At 41.4% G+C, this 26,472-nt stretch overlaps 1 protein-coding gene across 1 annotated transcript in view; it reads left to right on the plus strand.

Annotated features, from left to right (window-relative positions):
• Nucleotides 1-428: 428 nt before the first annotated feature.
• The window catches only part of LOC137663414 (sucrase-isomaltase, intestinal-like), a 32,275-nt gene continuing 6,231 nt past the window's right edge, over nucleotides 429-26,472 (plus strand). Inside the window, 9 exon segments of the mRNA XM_068400621.1 lie at nucleotides 429-536; nucleotides 1,589-1,720; nucleotides 7,781-7,894; nucleotides 8,006-8,122; nucleotides 8,206-8,290; nucleotides 11,694-11,732; nucleotides 11,735-11,837; nucleotides 15,096-15,264; nucleotides 15,796-15,912. Of these exon segments, the coding sequence (XP_068256722.1) occupies nucleotides 429-536; nucleotides 1,589-1,720; nucleotides 7,781-7,894; nucleotides 8,006-8,122; nucleotides 8,206-8,290; nucleotides 11,694-11,732; nucleotides 11,735-11,837; nucleotides 15,096-15,264; nucleotides 15,796-15,912 (984 nt within the window).

Here is a 26,472-nt window from a genome sequence, read left to right on the forward strand (position 1 = left end):
TTGGCACAGGTCAGGAAGTGTGAAGCTCCGTGCTGGGTTTCCACCAGCATGCACTGTGTAAGTGAAAGCATGTGCTGCTGTGCGGAGGCTGAGACCTCAGCAAGATCCTCATTTAACGTTAGCCTGGGTTTTATACACCGTGTCTTCTACTGGGTTGTTCTTAGAAGTGATGGTCAGTGTGGGTGTCAGAGCCTCTGCTAAGGACAAGGGTCCACCACGAGAAGTGCTTTTTTGAAGCCAAGCATACTGTACAGTGAGCCGTTCTGAGAAAGGAAAGGGTATTTCATGGGCATGTGGTACCTGTGCCCTGATCTTCGTGGCCTAAAGGAGCTGGAGCCTCTCCTGGTGTTTCAGAATAACTTCTCTTCATTTCACCCTTTGCATTTCTGTATTCCTCATTCCCGCTGTAGGCCATTGGACGCCCACACATGCCTGCCTACTGGTCTCTGGGATTTCATCTCTCCCGATGGGGTTATGGCAGCCTTGATGTTTTAAAGAAAACGGCAGATCGCATGCACTACTATGATATCCCATACGTAAGTATGAATTTTTCACCGTATGCTAATTTTGCAATCCAAAGTTAGATGAATAAAATTATGATAGAGGAAAAGTGATTATCCTACAAAGAGAATTGTAGAATAAAATGGCATTCATAATCTTAGGTAGTGGTTTTGTATGTAATATCTTTATTATGCTTGAAAGAGCATTCAAAGCGGGCTTTGAACATGAGGTTTAAGTACTGCTCTTGGCTGCATAACCGGTGATTCTGGTGTGGATTTACTGTTACACAGTATGAGGTGCTAGCATTTTAAAAATAAATTACGGTACTTCTGATGATTTCTGCCAAACAGTTGCTAAACTAGGACTTCTACATTTTCATTTTGTCCATTGCTACCATGTAAGTTTATAAGAGTTGAATTTGGCCTGACAATTATTTACAATTATTATAGCCAACCTCTTAGGTTTCATTTCATACGTTAGTTACCTTTTAGAAATGCAGTTGAATACATTCTGATTTTCTGTATCAAATACTTCAATCATAGAATCATAGAATCAGTATAGTTTGGGTTGGAAGGGACATTTAAAGGTCATCTAGTCTAACCCCCTGCAATGAGCAGGGGCATCTTCAACTAGATCAGGTTGCTCAGAGCCCCATCCAACCTGGCCTTGAATGTTTCCAGGGATTGGGGCAGCTACCACCTCTCCGGGCAACCTGGGCCAGTGTTTTGCCACCCTCATTGTAAAAAGTTTCTTCCTATTATCTAGCCTAAATCTACCCTCTTTTAGTTTAAAACCATTACCCCTTGTCCTATTGCAACAGGCTGTACTAAAGAGTCTGTCCCCATCTTTCTTATAAGCCCACTTTCAGTAGCGAAAGGCCACAGTAAGGTCTTCCCGTAGCCTTCTCTTCTCCAGGCTGGACAACCCCAACTCTCTCAGCCTTTCCTCGTAAGAGAGGTGTTCCACCCCTCTAATAATTTTTGTGGCCCTCCTCTGGACCTGCTCCAACAGGTCCATGTTTTTTCTGTACTGAGGACTCCAGAGCTGGATGAAGTACTCATGTAATGTTTACTTTAAAAATGTTTAGGATGTCCAACATTTTGATATCGACTACATGGAACGTCGCCTGGACTTTACCTATGATAAAGTGAATTATGCAGGTCTGCCAGAGTACCTCCAACAGCTGAAGAAGGAAGGAATGCACAATGTCATAATTCTGGTAAATTAACCATGTTGTTAATTATTTCTCCATTTTAAGAACTATTTGCAGCATAGTGTTCATAGCAGTATCTAGGTGCTAACACATGCATGTTATTGTAGCAGATTTTCCATTTTTGTCTTTTGTTGAGAAGAACTGAAGAACAATTTATCAGATTTTGTATTTAAATGTGTTGCATTTATCAGATATCTGTGTACCAGCACCATCTCTATACCATAACATTAATTCTCTTTCACTTTTCCCCACTCAGTTATGAGACATTTTGCCTCTGTTCAGGGCTGAGTTGAGATAGGATTGCTTTTATGCAATCCTTTTCCTGAAAATGAACAAACGAGTTTAATATGCACACAAAAATAGCTGAACAGTGGAAAAAATCTATTCATAATCACTCTGGAAAGCTGGTAACTACAATTCACGTTGCCTTATATTCACTTTTTATCTAAATTAATGAAGAGATGTTTGTTTGCATGAAAATTTGTGGAAAATGTATGTTGAACCTGTAACCAAAACTGACGTAGGACCAAATGAATTAATTTGGGCAGAAGTGAAAATTGGAGTTTTCCATCTTCCCCTGTCAATTTTTCCAACTAAAAGTTTGCTGTTTCTCTCCAGCAAGTCCCCATACATGTCCTTGTGCCACAACTACTCTTTCTCACAATAGCTAAGTGATTGCCAATGCTGGCAAGGAAATTGGAGACCAACTAAATTGAAATTTAAATTAAAAATTAAATAAATTAAGAAATTAAATAAAAGTCCTTGATAGATGCATAAGACCTTGCTCTCCAGGGCCCCCCAGCAGTGCAGTCCTAGGAGGGCTGTGCTCCCCAGTGCAGGCTGGGGCAGTCCCACCTCCTGGGCAGGATCGGGTGGGGAGGCTCACGAGTACCGAGACCTGGAGCAGCACATGGCAGGGTGCGAAGCGTCGCCACAGAGAAGAAACGTATTTGTTCTCCATAACCACTAGGGACTGGATAAGAAGAAAAGTGGTTTAAATTGCAGCAGAAAAGATTTAAGGTAGACATTTGGATAAAGCTGCCTCTCTGCAAGGCGAGCCGAGCAGGGAGCCAGCTGCCCAGGGCCAGGGGTCCCTCCCCAAGCGGGTGTTGCAAACAGGTCTGACAGATGCATCAGGGGTGGCTCAGGCTGAGCTGACCCACAGGGGAAGGAGGAGGAGACAATCCCACAGAGTCCCTCTCAGGACTTTTTGCTGTAATTGCAGTCTTCTGTTTCCCAGCCTGAATGGTCATCTTGCACCTCTCATTTGGGTGCTGCTATTCTTATTTACCTCAAACTGCCAGTCTCTTGTCTTTCTACTTTCTTCTGATATACTTATTCCGAACAAGCGTATTCTCCCTCAGCCTTTTCTGCTAGGCTAAACAAACTGAAGTATTTTATTCGCTTTTTATCAGGTGAGGTCTTCAGATCTTATTATAGTAGCTTTCCCCCACATGTGCCCCAGTTTGAATGCATTTGGCTGTGTAGCAGATAACTGGATTTCACAGTGCTCCAGATGATGTCCCTACAGTGTTTGGAGAATGGCAGAAATATTTCCTTATTTCTGCTAAAAATTGTCTTGTATGACAAAGCCCTGCATCACATTTACCTACATTATATGGTGGCTCATACTTGTAAGGAGACCAATAATCCAGCTGAATCATAATGGACAGGTCACTAATGTTTGGGCCCTAAGTTGATCCAGTCCTTTTAAAATAAGGGCTACATTCCTCATCTTGTCATGGGGGTCCCGTCAAAGGCTTGTGGAAGAGAGACTGAATAGCAGAGTCCTGAACTGTGGGACAGTTTTCTCTTTCACTTGTGGTAGTGTATTAGATGCTTACTGGAGTCAAAATAACCTAGAGCTACTGCAGTTTCCTCGTCTAAAAATCACATTACCTTGTCAAATAGATAGATTAAGTCAGAAGTGACTCCCTGTCCTTATTTTTTCTTCACAATTTGTTGTAAAATTTAGCATATGACTGAGGAGGGACTAGTCAGCAACACAGATACCCCTATCAATATTTTCTTTTTAAAATACAGTTATGAGGTTTGCTGTTTTTTCAGTCTGCTGGGTTTTTTTTTGGGTAGTTTTCATTGAAAATACCCGCTCTGTATTTATCATTGGCTTAATCTTCACTTTGTTGTACTATAATTGCATTTGCTGCTAGGATCTCGAACAAAACACACAGCCCAAATGATCGATTACATATGATAATGGAAATAGCAGCCTATATAGTGAGCACTGTTTGCCAGCAATTTGTCCTCAAAGATACATTCCCTTGAAGGCCTCAATTCTTCTGCAGCTGTAAATCATGAGAAGCTCCAGTGTGCAGCAGTGAAAACAGTTTCCATCAGTGGAGGTCCAAGGCACAGAGTTTAAACAGTAACAGATTACTAAGTCACTCTGATGGAGAGCAACTTCAAGACAAAAATAGTCCAAAATTAACTGTATACATCATTGTAAATAACTAACCAAGTGGTAGATGAGCATGTGTGCTGTCAGGACTGAGTGCTCTTTCCAACTATAAAGCAGTTTAGGCTCCCCGTATCCTCAATAATGCTCTAAAAATGATCTAATCTCTTAGATAGAGCTGTAACATTAAATACTACCTGCCACTTTATTGGTTTACCTCAAAAAAGTTTGCGAGACATGAATATGTCAGCAAAATACCATGAGTTTGGGGTAGCTTTTCCTGTGCACACTCTTGCCCTTCAGTAAATACATAGTAGTCACCTCTTTTTCGTCAAAGTTAGGATGCCTCCAGCTGCCTTGCACTCGCTGCTGGGTAAGAAGCTACAGGCAAGCAGTCACGGTTTAGTGGATGAGCTACATTATCTTCTTACTTGTGAGTTTAACTTCAACAACATTTTTAAAACCCTTTCAGTTTCTCAGATGGTGCATGCTAGAGCAGTGCAAGGAGCTGTTGCTATATAAATCTAAATTCAGCTGTTAGGAAGATGCAGGGAATATAACAATTCTTAATTCATGCAATGAGCTAATGGAAATCCAGATAGGAAATCCGTCTTTCTACCTTCCACTAACTTGTAACTAAGGGCTGTCTTCTGCTCTAGTTCTTTAGATAAGCTTGTGGAAGAGAACAAAAGCTGATCCAGTTTGTCCTTCATTTTTTAAAAGGTGATGGGAAATATAGGTTGCACTGGTGGTGAAGTTTTCTATTTTCACTTTATTACAGTTGCTGATACTTCTGTCAAACTCTGACTGTTAGCATTCTTTAGTGATGTAAAGCATTCCCATAAGTTGAGTAAGGAGCTGGAACAGTGTGAAGGGTTTCATTCCCAAGTGACAGCAAAGTCACACTAACTTCAATCAAGGCGAGTGTAATCCAGTTTGATACCGAAAGAACAATTTTCTATTTAGATTTCCTTTGGGCAGTAACAGTAATGAGTGAGCTCCTCAAGTGTAGCAGATTGTTGCCTCCCTTGTGATGATTTCAGGAAATGGGCTCTGATTGCAGTCACTCAGTGCCATGTAAAACCTCTAGTAAATGGGTCTGGGGGAGATGGGTTCAGTCCTCGTCATCTCAGACCGCTGTGTTCACAAGCAAAGTGCAGATCCTGACAGCCAGCAGTATGAACACCAGCAACCTGCCTGAGGATGGGACCCTGAACTCAGTTGTGCCACCACCACTGGGGTGGCTGGTGCCTCACCATCAGGAAGTCCAGTCCCCACGCTTGCATCCAATGTTGAGAGCCCTCCGTGCCTATGGTCACCTTGATAGTAGCATGGCCTGGTTACTGGAGTCTCTAGATGCAGTTCTTCAGCACCTCTCTCTCCTGATCTCTTTCAGAGGCCACCTCCATTTAAGGGAAATTTTGTCCAAGAGTGTCAATACTTGGTCATCATTATTGCGCTGAATAATGTGCATGTTTCAGATGAATCAGAACAAATACATTCTTTAGAGACAAAGAAAGAAGTTCTAAAAGTAACAATGACTGCAATGTAAAATGATAAACATTATTACTGAAGAGGAGCTTTAATGAAAGACCTTGTATACCTTCCATTAAATCACACTAAAAATAGAAACAGCTAGGAACGACATGAATGACAAATTGCTTAAAAGTCAATAGCAACATGCTTATGATTCAAAATAATGTTTGATAACTTTAACATTTTAAGTCCAGCTTTATGAGCTGTAGAGGCTAAAATTTCCAGAGATGAGTTTTTACGGATGTGTGTCAAAATCTATGTCTGGGGCCATAGGTGGAAATGCATCAGTCTGGATAAGTGCTGGGTGTGCCCCGGTCTCAGGGCAGTCAGTTGGAGTTCAGGATGCTCAGCACCTCCTCTCCAAGACCGCTAAAAAGATGAGTTAGGGAAGATTTAACTGACATGAACTTCCTCCCCTACAAACAACCTATGAATGGATGGGAGGATTTTGTTCTCTTTAGGATGATACTAAACATGCATAATATATCAGATTTATGCACTGGAATAACCTTTCAGCTGAAGGAAATCACAAGTTTGGATTAGGAGTAGCTAATTAAGCTGACTTCTTCCAGCCTTCAAGTCCCTTGAGAGACATCTTTTCCAGAATTATAAGATAATTATTGCAGATAGACAGTTTTCTCTTTTCCAAAGCTGAACTATTAAACAAGTTAAAAATGTAATGGACACTTATACTCTTTATGGAGGTGATGCTGGAGCTAGATAGTTGAAGTTGAACAGAATTTTGCACTTAAGGTAGGGACTTAGCAGGGGCTTTTTTTTTTTTGAGACATGGAATAATACACTTTCTTCACCAGGGCTATAGCTATCAGAGGGCTTACAAGGAAATCAGGCAATTACTTTAGGTATTAAAAGAAGCTTTAAAACATGCTTTTGAAGAAATTTACCTTTTGGGATCAGATATTTTTTGTTCTTAAGAAGTTTATTAGTTAGGCTTCTATCACATTTTAATTAAAGTTCACTTAAATTATTGCACAAGCTATAAGTAAATGGATGAATTGTTTCAGTGGTGGTTTTCTCCATTGTGTTTCATAACCGGAAGGTTTTGCCTTAAACAGAACCTGCGGGAATAACATTTTCTAAGAGAAAAGTAAAGAATTCCCTTCTTCTAAAATGGCTGCAATCTCCCCCTGTTCTAAATAACATAAAGTAGATAGCTGCTCCCAATTAGGGACATATTGCAAAGTGCACTTATCTCCTTTTAGTCTCAGTTGACTGCTGAGCAGAGTTGAATAGTATCTCTTCATTCACTGGCATCTCAAAGTATTCCTAACTTTATTACTGGCATGGTGAGCCACCATCTTCCCCAGGAGCAGACTAGGCTCCCTTTTGATGAGCTTGGTGGCTATTGATGGCCACCCTGAGGCAGAGAAACTGGTGGTGTCAATGCCACTGGCAGCAATGGGAGGTGATGACCACCCCAAGCAGTGAAAGGGGCAGCAAGGATGAGCTATGGAGTGTAAAATGCTGTGGTGTTCACACCTGGGGAGAACAGAGACATGCAGCCCCACACGCATGCATGAATTGGGTTACTCTGCACCAGACTGGCATAAAACACCCTTGCCTGACATCGGATCTGAAGGGAAGGGTTCATGTGGTCCTTTTGAGGTTGGATGTGTCCCAACTTCAAGCCCCTTGAGAAGTTTTTAGTGATTCCAGCACTGAGTTGCTGATGCTAAGGCAGCTGGAATGAGGATTGCCTTGGAGGAAACCCAGAGGTGCCCAAGTGGGGGAATGCCCAGCGTGGCACCCTGCTCTGCCAAGCAGAGACCTCAGCAGTGGGGAAAGTAAAATCTAGTGCCTCTCTAAAATCATTTGAACATAGAATGTTTCATAAAAAATAAACATGAGGGTATTTAATAATGTCACATCACTTTTGCTTTATACAAGAAATATGTCATATCTTTAATGACTTTTCCTAAGTTATTATGTGCTCTCAACTGTTATTAAATTTTAATACTGTTTTCTTCCAATATTCTTTCAATCTGCATTAAGAACATAATCCATTTTTTTCTAAAATATACAAATAGAAAATACAAATATACAAATTGCTACCTTTGGGATTTCGATAATGGAAGTGTAATCACTGCTTTCAGGACCCTTTCATAAGTAAGGACGAAGAATCAGGCACTTACAGACCTTATGATCTCGGAGAGGAAATGGGAGTCTGGGTGAAGAACTCTGACGGTGTAACTCCTGCTGTTGGAAAGGTTGGTTTATTAAATTCTCTCATGTACTTGGTCTAGTGCTCCTTCCAAGTAATAAAGCAGATGTGTAACAGAAATTAGAAGATAACCAGGTGTTATACCTGTGAACTCTAGGCCTGGCCCCCCGGAGACTCGGTGTTTCCTGACTACACCAACCCCAGGACAATTGAGTGGTGGACCCAGATGTGCCTGGAGTTTAAGGATGTCCTTGACTACGATGGGATCTGGATTGTATGTCTCATTATATTTGCCCTCCCTCCTTTTAAAAAAAGAAAATGAGGCTTTTGACATGTGTCTTACTGTCTTTATTAAAGGATATGAACGAACCGTCCAATTTCTTAAGAGGCCAGTATCCTGGTTGTGCTGATAATGATATCAATAACCCTCCTTATGTTCCTAGTAAGTAAAGTTTCTTTGACAATCTTTTTTTTTTTTTAAATCCTGGATAGGCTATTTCTCAGAAAAAAAAAAAGCCATCCTCTTATTTTCCATCTTTCCTTGCCTGTTCTCTGTGTTCAGTTACATATTTGTTCATGACTCCATTGGCTCATCTTTGGTGGAGTATCAAATCTAAGCCACTTTCCTCTGTCACTGGGGCTGCCTTGTAACAGGACTAGAAAAATGGCCTTCCCTGCCATTCTCTGAGAAACTGGTCCGCATCAGAGAAAGGGCAAGATACCTACATACTGTAACTCAGCTGCAGATTTATGGAAGGAGTAACCCTTACCATCACCACTGCTAGTCCCAGGGATGGGCAGTCTCTGTCTTTTCCACAAACAATGACAAGGAAGATGGCATCTCCCTGATACCTTAATCCAATATCTTTTCTTTCTCTTAAGAAAGAAATTTTCATTGCCTTACTAGAAATGGGCTAAAAATAAGTTTAAAATGCCCAAGCCCATGGGAGACTGATAGGAATGGGAACTCCTCTTCCAGTAGCTGAGTTAATGACATGCTCGTTCTTCCCCAGGAAGCCATGAGTACTTACAATTAGTGCCAGTGGTCCTGGCAATTAATCCAGCCAACATTTCCCCAGGAAAGCCCAGCTGCCTGAGCAATGCTAATGTGCAGCAGGAATTTGATACAAAAATGAGTTATTGACAGTGGAGTATTGGAAATGTCCCCTTTTCCCCTTCAGGCTGTTGTACTGTCATGTGAATTCCTTCATTTTATTATTAAATTTCATTTCATTCCGAGTACAAGAGAAACATAAACATAACAAAAGCATGAAAAAATATTATAAAAAGATTGTAAATTATTGAAACCAGAAGCAGAACTTTTTAATTATGATTTTGGTGTTTTGCTCGCTTGCAGGGAAAACTGCTGATTGTAACTGTTGTATACTGGCCCTGTGGTCTTGTCAGTGACTAAAGCCCAGGAACTGATGAGACATTTCCACCTTTGCCTTGAGTTACCTCCTTTTTGCCAGCATTCAGAGCTGCAGAAAGGGTGTGAGACTTTGGGGAAGATACTTGGCCAAAACAGCAGAGCTCCCTTTTACCCTCACATATAAAGGACTGAGGGATGGACCCCTAAAGAGGCTTCTGAGCCATGAAGCTGAGCTTTGCGACAACTAGCATTGAAGTCTGAGCCATTATAGAGGAGCCAGACTTAGAGACCTAGATATCTACATGATATCTAAGGACATGAAAGGATATGTGAGGACAATGAGGGATGCTGAAGACAGGTGTGTTTTGAGCCCAGTTTCTCTCTTGGACTTGCTCCTTTTCGTGCATGTATGCACCTACATCTGCTTGCGGTTCACAGTGTTGGTCTCCCTTCTGCAGAGCCCAAGGCATTTTTTCCAAGATGTAAGAGTTCTGTTTTCAACCAGCATTGAAGGGCTTTCTTTTGTATTCCACTTTATGCCAACACTGTGCACGCCCTTGGCTGCCCAAGCCCTTGACTTGTGTAGGTGTGAGGTGGGACCTAAGCTGCTTAGTCCAACAAGACATTAGGACCTTCCTGGGGTTGGCAGGGTTTTGGGGGCTCACTGTTGCCTTAGGTGACTGAATCTGTGCAAGTCCCAGTCTCAGCACCTCAGGCTTTTTGTCAATGTAGTCTTCAGCCTCCTTACCTAAATTATAACCATGATTACATGTAACCATGGTTTGAACTTCTAAAAACAGATGTCCTTCAAATTAATTTTCTATAAAGCACTTTATACTGAAGATTAATATGCCATTGTAAAACAATCAGTGTTACTGAGGCAGAACACAAAATACTCAGAATAAGAATGAAGCATGAAAATATGACTCATGTGGCAGCAATTTCTTTCATATCCCACCTTAATTTTATGGGGCTAATAATTAAGTGCCAGTGGGACATTAAGTGTGACCTTCCCCAGAACCTTAGTGTCTTCTTCAAAGTCATGTCAGTCAAAGTTACCTGGAAATTGCCTATAAATTAAGTTATTTCTGATGCAGATCAGCCACATTGGAATCTTTGTGTCTAAAGATCCAAACACAAGGATTCCAGCTGTGGTGGCACAGCAGAGCAGAGAGAGGCTAATGGGGTTTCAGGTACAGAGAAATGCACTTTGTAATAATGAACTGCAAACATACAGTAAAGTGTGATTAGGCAGTGAGAGTGCTTGCTCACAGAGAAATATTTACAATAGTGCGTGCACCTAAGTAAGCATGCAAAAGAAGCATATTTGAGAATTTATCTTATTTCTTTTTTTTTGAGAGGAATTTATAACATCTTCAACTCCATCTCTAAAAATAAATACATTGTCTAAGCCAAACACCTGACTTGCCCAATTCCTGCTGAACTTCACGTGGCATTTTCATGGAGGTTACCCGCAGAGCATGAGAATCACATTTTCTGCACCAAATGGGCTTTGCCAACATCTCCTTAATATGGGATCAAAGACCAGGCGGCATCTGTGCAGCCAGTTGGTGCTTCATATTGCTTCCCCTTGGCTCAGGTAAACTGGTGCTGTGCCAGCGACATCAGGGCTACCCCTGACCATTACTGAAGGCAAAAACTACTGCTGCCTCCACTGCCTGTGACCTGCTGCTGGAGTGAGTTACTGGGTAATCCATCCACATGTGAATATACCCCTTATTAATGTGTTCACGCTCTCTTCTGTGCAGCGTACGGGGCCATAGCAGATGACAGCCCATGGACTGCTGTACCTCATGTTTTTTCCTCCCCTGCACACCTCTGACACTCCCCACTCATCGCTCCCAATGCTGCTTGAGGCTGTGCCATTAGTCCTGCTGTCTTTTTGTCTGAGATGCCTCAGAGGAAGAGAGGGGCCAGAGCTGAGCTTACGTGTGAATTTTGCCATGATAGTGCAGAATCGTGCTGCCTACCTACGTGAGCTGAGTGATATGCAAACTGAGGCCTTGTGATTTCAGACAACCATACAAGTTCCCTGGGCATCTGAATTCCTGGTTTTGTTTTTTTTTTTCTTGCAACATTTTTGCTTTTAAGTAAAACTTGTCACTATGTAAAGAATATGTAGGTGTATTCTTAATTCAGCAATGCAGAAATTTTCTTTCCTGGCTATTACTTACTGAATACATGATATCTGTACAGGTGTTTTGAATTATTGGACATAAATTTGAAATTACTTAGCAGTGCTTACTCAGTCCTCTCACCCTCCTGAGGACTACGTGCGCTGTCTGCAAGCAGGTATCATGGCTACATGCTAACCTCTAATCAGTGCAGGTCCGACACTTCTTCATCTTTTCCTCTTTCCAAATCCTTTGGTGTTTTCACCCCTAAATGAGTAGAAATAGAAGAGATTTGAATTGTGATGTATATCATTTACAGTGTTTTGTATCATTCTCAGGCATTTCTGCTCGTTCCCTGGCACAAAAGACATTGTGTCCGACTCCAGGACTTACCTTGGAGAGCATTATAACACACACTCTCTCTTCGGCTGGTCACAGACGGCACCAACTTCCACAGTAAGTTTTCTAAGTATTTCTAAGCAGTATTTCAGGTGATTGAAATATATTTAAAAGCGCTGATGTACCTGGGAAATCTGTAGGAATATCCAATAAGAAACAGCCCCCCATACTTCATTTTACACTTTGTCATTTAGTAAAGAGGTTCAAGAAAAGAGGATTTTGGAGGAAGAAACAGAACCTTTTCCAATTTTACTTTTCTTAGCTAAAATCAGGATCTACTTGTAGGGCCTAACTCTTCAGCTGCTGCTTTTGTATAACTAGAGCAAGACATCCCTGTCCTCTGTTAGAGCTGCTCACATCCAGCTGCTGCGGAAGCAGCCTTGTGTGGTATCAGGGGAATTTTTCCATCCTTTCATTACCATGGCCCTAGCAGAGGAGTTTCATCACTGCCAGCGAAGGATCTGAACCGCACAGCTCCCCCGACTGCTTCTGGAGCTGCCTCTGGCTCCTGGCAGGCAGCGGTTTGCGTTTTGGCTCGGGGCTCAGTCGGTCCAGGAGGGCAGCACTGCATTGCAGCACAGTTGCTGTTGGCTACTGTAAAACTCATTTTGCAGCTGGGAAGCACTCAAAACTAGCTTACACAGGCAGACTGTTGCTGTGAAGCTGGAGTGACAGTGGAAAACTAACTGTTGGATTAAATCAAACGGGCAAATCATGCCTTTTCCAGCAGAGATTGAGTAAAACATGGATAAGTTTAATACTGCAATGTAAGTGCCAAAGCAGGGGGCCTTGTGCTGGCTTATGTCAGTATTTAGCACTCATCTTCAGCAGTTGTATTGTGACAGCAACCAGAGGACATGGCTAAGTGAGCCTGCTTACGGTGTTGATGCACTTGTATTTTATATGCCAAGCCTGGGGGAAGGGAAGTGCTGGGTAACAGCCAGAAGCAGTTTGCCAGCTCTTGTGGACCTGCCTGAAGAGCAGTCCAGCTTTCAAGAGAAGGGGCAGAAAGCCCTCGAACTCTGGACCTCGCTGGCCACCCAGCCCAGCTAGGACACATAGGACTTAGCATGGTTTTTGGGTCCCTACGCCCCAATCTTAGCAAAAATCCTCCCATCACTGGTCTCTCCACCGGGATCTGTCCTCTGCACACTGGGGTCCACATAACCATAAACTGCCTTGGTAATACTGTTTGAATAGAGACTTTGGACTTGCCTATGTTCTTGAGCTGTTTTTTTAGTTTTATTCAGGCTCTGTGCCAGCAAAGCCAATTGCCTGAGACAAACCCTGTGAATTTAGCAGGAAAAGCTCCGTGTGCTAGCTCATCTGCCTCAGCCGCTTCAGCGTGCACACTGTCCTGGCCACGCGAACCCAGACCAAGCCGTTGGGATGGTTACTGCTGCACGGCTCCTTGCAGCCTACCCCAAGGCTATGAACCTTCCCCACTCCTGCAGCACTTGCTGCTAGGGTTGTGTCTAAAAGAAACACATATTTTGCTCAGCCAAATGTAGAGAGTCCTTCAAGGCTGGAGAACACCACTAAAAGCATAAGCAGAGGCCAGACTTGCTGCAAAGCTGGGAAACTTTGGTGAAGAATTTGTCATACATATTCATTTGGGTTTCTCAAACACATTTCTTTTCAAGGCTGGTTGTATACCCTTTCTGCATTTGCTCTTCACAAATAATATACTAAATCAAATTACTGACAGGAATATTTAGCAAACCAGCATCAACTGCAGGACATATTGGCTGAAAATGAATGATAAGTTCATAATCGTAAAAAAAACAATTCTAAGAATTATTCTAATGCAGCCAGAGAATAGGAAATGTGTTATCTGACCCGTGTTAAATGGCTTGAATTCGGATACGTGAGCTAGCAGAAATCAGCTTGTGCATAGCTTAACGCCAAGAGTTATTTGCACATGGTATTCTGTAAATACTTTCAATCAACAAATATATTTGACAACATTAGGACCTGTTCGGCAATGCTTCACAATAGACTGAAATTTATTCAATAAATTCCTTGTTTCAAATTGTTTGTGGAGCTCTGGGTCACAGTTGAGTTGATCCGATGTTGCCCTCATTAGCACCTGCATTTGCAAATGGAGCCAAAGAACTGTGCTGCACAGCCAGAGGAGAGGACTCATACTCAGGACATCCATGAAATGGCTCCAAAATGCCATTTATACAAAGCATGTGGAGTCTTGTGCAGTTATTGGGCCCAGCAGTGCATCTACAACCCAGAACCAGCAGGTCCCACGTGGTTCAAGAATTGCACCTCTTGCTGCATATGGCCCATAAAGTTAATATGTTTAGGGTTGCATGAAAGCTGTTGGGTTTTTTGCTTCAGAAACAAGTGTGGGAGCATTTTAAAGGCTCTGTGCCATTACAGAACCAATAGTGAATATTGGCTATTATGAATACGGATGAAAGAGCTCTTGGGCAAATCTCATTAAGGAAAGGGAGAAGGAGGTGGATGGTGAACAGCATGATTAATATTTCATGCTAGGATTTCCCAGAGAACATAAGTTGTGCTGCCCAAATCGTATTAAAGGAGAGCTGAATTTGAGTTCCTGCAAAACATAATATTGCAATATGTAATTATGTACAGAGATTATCCTATGTTGAGGAATTTTGTAACAGATTTGTTAATAAGGCATATTGCACTTCTTTGATTTTCTGGTGATGCAGCAAAATTATTTTCAAAAGGCAAGAAAAAACTCATTACACCACTATTCTATAACAAAACCTCATATATCAAACAATGACAGGAAACCAGAAGAATACTACAATGATGGGGTGACATTTTGAATTATTACATTTTTGCTTTCTATATTGATTATTTCTTTTTTTTTAAGATGTTCAGATATTGGTTTGGGGTTTTTTTTTTCTTTTAATTCCAGGGTATTAGAACTTTATTTGCCAATACAAAACTCTAAAATCCTAAATTGAAAAAAAATACATATTATACTGTTTTTTAGGAACCTGTAGGACACTGAATTAAATGTACTAATACAGAGAAGAAATTATGTTTAAATGTTCAGTTTGAGACACTTCTGAGAATAAATTAAACACAAATTATTTTTTAGGAAGACTAAAAATACCTGAAACAAATTGATTTGTGAATCAGATAGATTTTAGCTTTTTATTTTGGCCACTGAGTAAAATTTCCCATTATTTGCAGTTTCGCAGCCACATTTTCACGTGATTCAGGACCACAATAATAATTGTTTCATGAATAACACCCCTTCAGATAAAACTGTGCCTGAAAGCTCAGGTTGCTCATATGACTCTTTCAGTTACCATTATTATTTTTAATGATCTCGTTGCATTTCTTCGCAGTGTTGTCCAGCAGGCAACTGGAAAGCGAGCATTTGTCTTGAGTCGGTCTACGTTCGTTGGCAGTGGGAAGCACGGGGGTCACTGGCTGGGTGACAACTTCTCTCAGTGGAAGGACATGCAGCGGTCAATCATTGGAATCCTGGAATTCAACCTCTTTGGCATCCCCTACGTAAGCCCGGTGTCCTTCAGGCAGTTGCCGGCTCATACACGATATCACTTTAACTCAAATGTTTTCTGAAATAAGCTGCTTGAGACAGCCGACAGTTACAGCCTCCACAGCATAAGGAACTGCAGATTAAAAAAAGCTAGATGTCATCAATCTTGGCTGGCTGAAGAGAAACAAAAATAGCACTGCTACATTCAGATTAAATCACTGCATGCCATCCAAAACCGATCTCTTTATATTATGTATTCTATCATCACTGAGGTCCCTCCATGTATTTCTGGTTTTGCAAGCTAGGCTGGAGAATTTGTAGAATTATTGAAATATAGTCAGATCTTCCACAGTGATGTTAATGCTCTAGGAGCCAGTACAATCTCAGACCTAGAAAAATTTGTATCATGGCAGAGCATTCTTATGTCATCAGAAGTAGGTGCCTCTTTCCAAAAATTATTTTTATTAACAAACTTCTGTAGTTTCTCATGTTTGGGCCTCAGTCACAATCACAAACACTTATCCAATGATTCTATTTTTATTTAGATCGGTGCTGATATCTGTGGGTTTAACTATAACACTACCTACGAACTCTGCTTGCGCTGGATGCAACTTGGCTCTTTCTATCCATTTTCCAGAAACCACAATGCAGAGGGAAACAGAGTAAGTAAACGAAGCACACAAAGCTGTAGTCTATGATCACAGTAACGATGACGGTGATTTGTATTACTCTCTCAGAAATTAACGTGCCATTCTCTGGTAAACTGGAGTGGCGGGTGAAAAGGAGTTCTGCACTGAGAGCAGGAATTACACGGTGAAGTGTGAATTTTTCCCTTTCCTAATGTAAAGATGACATAGAAATGCTGAAATATATGTAGTATCTAACATCTGAAAGCCATGCAGAAATGTGTACTGCATACTTTGAATGACAGAATATGGTCTTCCCACGCTGTTCGTAAAATTCATCCCCTCCATCTTTTACCTGCTGAAGCCCAGGTTTTATTTAAGAGCCAGTGAGTGTCAGCACATCTTCCTACTCTCTTGTTTACTTCAATTTTTGTTTCAGGACTTCTGTAACTATAATAGGTGTTGCAGCAAGGGGAGAGAGGGCATTATACACCATCCTTGCTGTTTAAAAGCAAGTTTCAGACAAATGCCACAGTTAGTTAGAAACTCCAGCCAAACATGTGAGAACTCCAAGGAGAGCCACCAATAGCGACAGCATTGTCAGCCAAGAAGCAACAAAGACTAAAAAAGGCCAATGAGCCCACGAGAAGGACGAGAAAATGCAGTCTCAGTCCAGACCCATGCCCTGGCTTCAACTTATCGTAAAGCCCTTGCAAGACTTGTCGCAGATAGAAGTATCAAGTTGTTTCTAACTCTGAAGAGTTTGAAGGTCTTGCAGCCTTTGTAAGTACACTGTGTTTATCTGCAACCGTGATTAAATGGTTCTGCTAGTTCAATAAATGTCTTTTTTTTTTTTTCCTTCCATATACTGATCCGTGCAATGCTGAAGCTCAGGTTATTAGCTAACCTTCAGTTTTCTTTGAAGTTGCATCATCAAAATGTTGTGACATTTGCACCCCCAGAAAGACCTCTGTCTCTGCATGAAAGTCTGATGGACATTCAGCAACTGGACCAAAGCAGGAATAATAAGCTGTAGTGCTGTCATTAAAAGGGTCAGGAATTACCCTGTAGATCCCTGAGATACGCTGAGATACTTCTCTCTAGGAGAACAAACGTCTATGAGGTGTTAGCTGCTGCTGTTCGTAAATATTTTCTATTTACCTAGCCTATAAAATTAGAGGTACCTCATCTATATATGTTTGCTTGGCCCTTTGAGCATGTGAACGAGGTCTGGCCTGGGTGAGTGACTATTAATCACATATGCATAATTTAATAAGCAGGAAAAGAGCAACGTGTCTATGTGATGGGAGCTGCAACTCAGCGTTGAGTGAATGACAGAAGATACATTTGGTTTTACTGTATTACTTAAATCCATTTAAAATGTTGTGTTCCCTGAAAGAAATGAACAAGGCATTTTGGGTGACTCAGCATCACCTAAGAAGTCTGACTGTTTTTTTGTGAACTTAGGCAATATTTGTATAGTGTCAGAATACTGGTAAAAATATAGTGCAACTTTTGAAATAATAGAGGAATGCTCTGGAGCTCAGAGCCAGCAGGGAATATTATCAGTGACTAATTCTGATGTAAACATAATCATGGAGAAATTTAACTTAAATATTGAGTTTAATTAATATTAAGTTAGTGTTAAAATAAAATCTTAAATATCCACTTTGCCTAATCCACTGGGGATTTCAAATGGTTTAATTAATACATTTCTTGTCTGAAAAGCACTAGATAATATAAAAAGCATTGTTACTTCTGTTCCTTTTATGTTTCATTATCCTTGGAATTCATCATACATTCTTCAATTTTAATGAGAAAACTGAGTATTATGGGAAAATTTTGTGAAGGAGGAAGAGAGCCGTGTGACTCATTAGCTGGCTCAGTTTAGCACTGGAGAAGGTCAGGCAGGAGGAATTAAAGGAGATATAACACTTTCTCGTATCAGCACTGCCCCAGGCTGCGTGCTCCTCTGACCATCGCAGGAGAGGGAGAGTCAAGGTTACCTTGAAGTAGATCAGAAGCAGCCAACAAGTGCAGACAGATTACTTAAACCTGCCCTCTCGATGGTGGGACCCAGTACGCGTGCCCTCTCTCCCAGGAGGGCATCGCTGGCAGTGAGGAGGCGAGGGGCACTGCTGATGCGTGGGTGTCCCCTTGGTTGGGGCATCCTAAAATGATGGGCACAAGAGAAGAAATCAAGTTTCTCTGTGTGGATGAAACGTTTTCCCCACTCCGTGCAGTGACTTCGGTCGCTCCTGTTGGCTTCAGCAGGGCCATGAATTTACTTTTACTTTTAAATAGATTTACCTTTATGTTCTTGGCCAACATAATTATGCTTTTGCCTTTGTTTTGCAGATTATCAGTCTTCCCTTTTTCTTGTGTTTCACCTTCTCTGTCCCAGAGGGCTTGCATCTCCAGGATAAATTAATTTCTAGAGACAGGGTGTCTGTTCCCGAGCACAGACATGAAACCCCAGCTCCCTTCCCGTCACAAGGTTAGGGGTGGTTGCAGATGGCTCACATATACCGTGGTGGGGCCTGATCTCTCTGGGCTCACTGGAATTCTTCAAGTTGAAAAATTTAATACAAATATTAGTTTGGTGATAATGGATGCTGTTAATACATCTTCTGGTTTGTAAATCAATGCTTTTTCTTATTTAAACATTCGCTTTCGTAGCATTATGTCAGCCACAGCTCTCCTTAGATTGCACACAGGTTCTCTGTTGAATTTACAGTCCCTAGTTATAATGCTCAGAACAAATCAAAGCTTTTCCTTAACAGGAACAAGACCCAGCGGTGTTTGGAGAAGAGTTTGCCAAGATAGCTCGCACTACGCTTCGGATCAGATATTCACTCCTCCCATACTTATACACCTTGTTCTTCGAGTCTCATGTTCACGGGAACACAGTGGTGCGGTCGCTGATGCACGAGTGAGTTTGGAGTCACTCTTTTTTATCATATTTTACTCACAAAAGTAGCTGAGCTTCATTGTATAAACTAGTTGATATCTGTTTGAGAATAGTCACAGTAATATTACAGCGTGTTCTGTCTTTAAAAAAACAGTTTTACAATGAAATCTAATCAAAAATAGCTCTTAATATATGCAATGGTTTTTCATTATAATATAACCTATATTTGTTTCTAGTGGAAAAAAAAACTAAGTAAGGAGAATTCTGAAAATTTCTTGTCTTAGCAAATACTCAGTTCTCTTTTATTTTAAAAATAGGAATCACATACCTGTATTTTCTGTATTTGAAAGAAATCTATGAAATCTGTATTCTGGTCCAGAATGCCAAGAAGGCTTCATCCAGAGAAGTCTCCATTTTCCGATCATTTCCAAAAGCATTTGCATTTTCCAATTTAGCACTTGCATCTGCGTGCTATGTATGAAACCTACATCTGTGTCTACAGACTGCACAGAGAAAACAGAGACAGAGATGTTTGAATGTAGAAGCAGGTGCAAAACTGAGATTAATAAATACAGACTGAAAAACCTCTTGGAAAATGTGACCTCAGTTTTTTGGAACAACTTATTTTTTCTGTTTGGAAGAAGCAGGAATCAAAGTGAGGTTTAGTTTCCCTCTCAGCATCTTTTAATTAGCTTTTTATCTGCTTTTGGTAAATTTTCTACTTCAGAATGCTTTATGCAAAGGCTTGAGCAAAAGGAGTGCAAATAATACATATGAAAGGCCACTGCCCAAAGCTCTGACTCAATTTAGACTCACTGGTGCAGGCTATGTCCTGGACTGTTTAATGTTCTTTTTCCCGTTAGGTTAAAAACATTTTGGTGAAAGGGTAAGTAAGGCATTTTTCACAAATTAAGCTGAGATTACACTAAAGTGCAGACCATTTGAGTACGGAAAGGATATGCACAAAACTTGTTTTTCCTACTCAGCGAAACAGCTAACTGATAAATTTTAAGAGCAATATCCTTCCCCTTCCTACTCTGCTACCTTATTTTACTGGGTTACATTAAGGAGAAGTTTTACAGGTACCCATGTCTTACAAGGGGCTATATGCTATTTCAAGTATTTATTTTAGCTCTTTTTTTGCTTGATGATATTTGTGTTAATATTGGAAATGACTGAGTTAATTTTGGCTTTAATATTAGCTAATCTCTGCTAATACAGAATTACTTATATTGTTTAAGCTGCCTTTCCGACTGTTCCCAGCATACTTGTACTCTCTTTGGGCCACATCTACATTAGCAAATTTCCAAATGTGCTTTGAATTGAATTGTAGCGCAGTCTCGGATGCACCAGTGGAGACTTCTGTTGGGTGAAACTGAGCCAAAAGGTGCGCTCCAGCCATTGATGGGTGTTTAGTCAGTGGGACCAGGCTGGGATTACTAGGAAATAAAACCTCCAAAATGCATGTAGGGCGTGTAGGCGTCAGCTGATCAGCACAAACTGTTTCACTACCCAGGTCCCATCCTAGTGGGAACATCACTTGTTAATGTTGCCACAGCCAGATCCTAAAATGGCTTAGAAGTATTTCTTACTATTATTAGTTAATTCTGATCACTGTTGTTACTTATTAGAAATAGTATTTCTTACTATTTCTAATTAATATTATAATTGGTTTAGTGAGTCTGCTCAAGTAGAGAAAGTGACCTAGATGCTGACAGGAGGAGAAATATGAGTCTTAGAGAGAACTGAAACAGAATTTTCTATGTACAGATGATGGAATTTTACATCAAACCTTTCCCTTACTTGTAACAAATACAAAGGAGAGCTAAAAAAACTGCACTAGTTTTTCAGGTGGAGCTGTTAAGAGCTCACAAGCCTCATCATGAAAACAACTCTGCCTGGGCAGGGAGTCTCCAAGCAATAGCTATTTCATGTGGTCATTTCAGATTTTTCATTTCAAATATTTAGGTGCTCATTTCAAACAACAAACAAGAACAATATCCCAGTGGATTCCTATAAGCATTTTAGATGCCTCTGAGGCTTTCACTCAGTGAAACAGAGGTGCCAGTAGCTCAGCTGTCCGAAAAGACTGGGAGGTGGTAATTCATTACTGGAAGGGAAAGCTCTGCTTAATGGCTAAACAGGGGAAAAATAAGACAGAAGAGAGGGCAGCATTGAACCATAGGAAGCATATAGATAGAACTAAGCATCTTTCACAGGTCACAGATGTGGCTTAATGGCTTATATTTTCAAAATGGGAAAGTTCATTTGTTTGCTGAATTCGTGCTTGTGGTTGCTATAATTGCAAGAGAAAATAGTGCTGAGTTAGACGGTGAGACACTAGTTTCCACGTGCAAATAAGATCGTCTTCTCTTTTGTCATAATTTCTTGATCAGCTTTTCCTCCTGGAATCTCCCACAACAAAGTATATTGAATCAGTATTATAATTGTATTACAGCAAAATTAAAAATATAGAGAAGCTTTGAGCTGACAAGAAAAACTAATTTTTTATTTTTAAAAAACTTTAAGACAAGGTAATTCAACAAAAGCCTCATGCCACTTTAAATATTTACAAAGCATTATGTCAAAATGTAATAATGACCATTACTAAGGTGTCCAAAGAGCTGCTGGTTTTGACAGAAGAAGAAACTCTGAATGACTTGAGGTTTCTTCCAGGCAGAACCTGAGGCATGCCTTCAAGAACATTTTTTCCTGAGTTCCATGTATTCACCTCAACCAGCAATATTTTAGAAATCTGAACACCGAATACATGTCTTTTTATTGCCAAGGTGATTTTGCTCATTTGGGGTCATTTCTGTAGGTCTGGGCCAGGTGCAGCGTATGCCTATGCCTGGAGCAGGCAGGGTGTCGGAGCAGGCAGGGTGTCAGAGCAGGACACGGACACTGACCCACTCTGCTCTGGACAGCGTATAACAGAAACCTGTCTTGAGACAGGGGCAGCTGCAAAGTCAGTTAAACAGACACAGTATGTATATTTTTAAACAAATAATTTGTACGTCCTTAGAGAATAATACGTTAATAAGCAACAGCCAGCGTGAATTTGTCAAACATGAACAATGGTAAACCAGCCATCTTTAACAAGGCAGCAGGGCTGTTAGATGGGAAAGGGGACGGAGGAGCAGGAGAAAGCAGGAGGTACAAGGTGCCTTGATTTTAGTAGGGCTCGGGGCACATTCCATGTGACATCCTCATAAGGTAACTAGGGAAGGAGGATCCACTATGAATTTCCTCAGATAGGCTTACAAATGTTTGAAAGCCTATTTAAATTCTCAAGGATTTTATGCCAGATGAGTGGAGGTTCCTGGGAAGGGGAGGATGTCTCCTCTTTGCCAGGTGCTATTCCATATTTTCATTAGCTGATGCATGGGGGAATAGAGATCTCTTCCAGGCGAACTGGACTGTAATAAGCGCTCTGGAGGAGATGATCCAAATCCAAAACTATTTTAATGCATTGAATAAAATGGACTGAATTCCATAAGTTTTCACCCATTCAGGAAAGGCAGCTAAAAAGCACAATATGTATGAACGTTGCTTTGTGTTTGTCCTGCAAAAAGATTTCTAACGTAATTCTGTGAAAGTTGTGGGAAGACAAATCCAAGGATTTTCACAAATGCTTTAGATCCTAGAGCACGGTGTTATTCCTCTGTGTTCCCTCTCCTGGTCTTGACCCCTATCCTGCTCTTCAGCTCCCTCGATGAAGTCTCAACCCACTGGACAGAAATTAAGTTAGTTGTTTTCCTACCGCTGCTATTCTGAAAAGAAATCAGCTCCAGCATTTTGTGAGGGTTCTGGTCTGCTCCAGTATGGTAGGTGCTACTGTAATTTCTGAGTCTCTGCCCAGCTTTTGGCATTCCCTCAACCAGGAAAAATATTTGGCGGTGTTGAAGGATGTCTTGAGGAAGCAGATTTCTTGTCGCAGTGAGTAGCATCAAAATATTCTGCATGTTCTATAACAATGTGAATTAACACTGCGTATCTCGCTTTCAACACTAGGTTTACCTCTGATCAGCAGACTCATGGAATAGATACTGCCTTCCTTTGGGGACCTGCTTTTATGATTGCTCCTGTTCTTCAAGAGGCAAGTACTGTAATTAAAAAATGCCATCATACTGGAATAAAAGAAATGAGCTGCGCTTAGGGCATTGGATGACATTCAGGGCACGTTTGCTCATATTCACCCATTTCTTCCCTCCCCTGTCAAAGCTTGCAGAACACATTTCTGAGCAGCCCAGACAGTACAGAGCTGCCCAGTGCTTGAAGTGGGAGGAGGAAAGCGAGGGCACAGCATTTCCCTGCTACTCCAAGTGCCAAATGGATGTAAACAGGCTGGATGCTGCCCCTCGCGTGCTCCTGTTTTTGCGCTGGCAGCTCCCTCCAAGGACACACACAGAGCAGTAATTGTTGAGCTAGGAAGAAACACGCAGATATTAAAGCAAACTGGTTTCCCTATCACCACTCACCCACAGCGTTTTAGAACCACAGCATCTGAAGGACTGTGCTGGGAGTTTCCCAGCACCACAGGCAGACGCATTATGGAAACAGTAATGACAATGTTAGCTGCTAATATGACAGGTTTTAAAAAGCAGCATTTTCCTACGGCTGTGCTGGGCACGGCACTGGGGTCAGAGCTCTCGCAGCTCAGCTGGAGCAAGGGTGGATTTCTCTTTTTGCCCCACCACTGACTGCTGACAGCACCAGAAAGGTGTATCTGAGCAGAGGTAAATATTTGCACGTGATGCATCCTAGAGCTCTTTGCGATCAGCATGCTGCCAGAATATCTGATACATTTTCTAGATGTTGCTGATGATCAAACATATAAACAGGCCACTGTTAGTCACCTTCTTTTTATCCAGCCCTTGTGCCTCTGTGAACTTAAAAAGAAACTCTTATTCCTGTCTAAAACCATTCTGACTCTACCAAGGCACTTCATTCATCAGTCCTTCATCTTCAGACTCCCCCAGGTTTCTAATACCTGGTGACTAACAAGGAGATTTCACAGGGTCTCAGACCAGCAAGATGATGAAAGATGTGAGAGAAACCTTCCCACAAAGAGAGGGTGACAAGCCACAGGTGGCTTCCTGCAAAGAAGTAAATGAAAGGGAACATTATAAGGATATATAAAATGATAGGTGGTCTAGATAAGGGGTTCCTAATGTTTTTGGGGGACTGCAGCACAAAAGGAAGGCAGGGTGCCTGTGGTCTGATGGGGGAAACAGAGCTTTGGAGGCAACACATTGCTGGGTCTTGCGGTGGGAGAGAGGTGGCAGCCAGGGCGTGTGCCATCTAGCAGGGCAGGGGACAGAGGTGAGCTGTAAGCCTGTCACCATGGCATTGCAGGCCAGCAGTGACTGCATCAAACTGCAGCACAGCCCCCGCTTGTCTAGAGAAGATGGGTCAGGGACAGCTTTCCCTTTGGGTCAGGGACAGCTTTCCCTTCCCTCCTTGAGTCCTAGGGTGTGAGCAAGTGGGACATCTATCAAAATCAAAATGGGGAACTGCCTTACACACTGGCTTGTTATCTAGGGAGTCAGGAAGGCAAGGCTCATCATGATTCGGATGGTGGTTACACATTTCTCTGCAGACCATATCCAGCGTTGTCATAATAATGCAGAGAAAATATAGAGAAAGGGGCATCTTGACTCTATAGGGTTTTTCCTTCAAGTTTTCAAGGTGCTTTGTAAATTTAGCCAACCTTTAATTGTTAAACAGCTAGTAAGATCTAAACAGGCAGAGCAAGCTGCGCCACCCTTCCTTACTGCAGCACTAGGACGCTTGGCCAGAGACACCTAGCACTGCCCACTGTGGGAGATGGGCCGCAGGGCAAGACAAATTTCCAGTTTAGCAATGCTTATATTCTAATGTGAGATTTGCATACTTTAATAAATCAGTTATTTCTTACTCATTCTATTTGTTTGTATATATTTATATATATATATATATGTAAATCCCTAAAATGTCAAATGGTAACTTTCCCTTAACTTTTCTCCTCCACCTTTACTTTTTGTATTCCACCTGCTCCCTGGGGTAAATTTGGGAGTAAACCATAACTCTGCAAAGGGGCAGACATCTATGTTGAGGATCGAAATTAATCTGTCTGTGAGAATAAGCAACTTGTGACAAAAATGGAAGTATGTTTTGATTCCAGCTTTTCCTGGAGTTAATTCAAAGTGCCTTTAGCTTGATTTCATCCCTGCAGCACCGTGACACAACGCATGCTGCAAAACAAAGTACAGCAATTGTGCCATTAGCAGCGCATTGTTTATTATTATTTATCTGCAACTTTAAATTGTTGCCAAGAAGACAAATATCTGTGTATCCTCCTTGCCAGACCTTACTCTCTGCCTTTTTCTGCAACAGCAACGGTGCAAGAGGCACTGAGCAGTGGTGTACCCCCAACTCCATCATCAGATGTGAAGTCCCGTCTTGCAAAGGCTGCTGTAGACCTCACTGGGAGTGCTCAGATGTTAGAGGAGTGCACCTAGGCCAGTTGCATTTGCAAGACACAGAGCTATGTACTAGACCACAATAATCATATAACATTGATTCATCCCACAGCACTGCAGTAAAACCCCCCAAATAGGATGGGCTTATCTGTTTAAAATTGTAGATTAGCCAGCACTAGTCCACTGCTATGATAATAACTCAGCCATAATATCCAAGATTTGATGTTATTAGAATATTCAGCATACATCTCTCCATGCGCAAATATAATAAAGCTAATGCAATATCAGAAATGCAAAAAGAAAAAAGACTTTAATCACTTTATAACATTTACAGGGAGCAAGATCTGTGGATGTATACTTCCCTGAAGCACAATGGTTTGACTACTATACCGTATGTATTTTTAAGATTCAGTTTCTTACATTTTTTACATTTAAAATGGTACAATTCCAGCAAAACAACGTTTAGCAATGTTCAGCAATATTTGTACCTCAGCATCTGTGTTTAAGAAAACTAGAGCACAAGAAGTCTACGCCAGGCTAGCTGGGAGAGTAAATTACACAGCTTTCAGTAGCATTTTATTTTCTATTTTTGGTTTGTAAAGCTCTAAGACACAGGGAACTGAATTTTCAAGAGCAGCCTAGAAATTCATGAAACCGTCAAGATTTCTTTCTTTCCCCTGCCTTATTGCATGTTTTAATTCTTGTACCGATGCACTGCCCTGCATAGCAACAGAGACAGAAACCTGAGTCGTACTCCTGTGAACATGCTGCAAAACATTTTGTGCGTGCAGTTTTGCTCACGCGTCGCTTTTGACAGAGGCATATTTAGAGAGCAGTGTGAGGCTCCCCTCAGAAAGATGCTTCCAAGAGATGCAGAGCGATCTGCTTTGCGGAAAACACCAGCCTCTTCTAGTTTCAGACACTGCAAGTTTTGCCCTTTCAAACACCATCCCCAGTACTGCATTTTCCAAAGTGCCCAGTTTCAACCTAACCACCCTCTGCTGCAATCTGCAGACTGAGACCACTGTTGGCTTCAGCAGGAGAAGTTAGGCTGATGCTAAGAGCTTTTGGAAATGTGAGCCCAGGAGCATCAGGCTGTTGTTAACTACCCTGAGTGATGCCGGCAGAGGAGTGGGCAGGACAGAAATGCTCTCAGAGGAAATTCAGACTTATAAACAAGTTTGGTCATTTTCAGCATTTGTCTGGCATCCTCAGATGGAT

This window comes from Nyctibius grandis, chromosome 5 (genome assembly GCF_013368605.1).
Source record: "Nyctibius grandis isolate bNycGra1 chromosome 5, bNycGra1.pri, whole genome shotgun sequence".
Taxonomy (NCBI): Eukaryota; Metazoa; Chordata; class Aves; order Nyctibiiformes; family Nyctibiidae; genus Nyctibius; species Nyctibius grandis.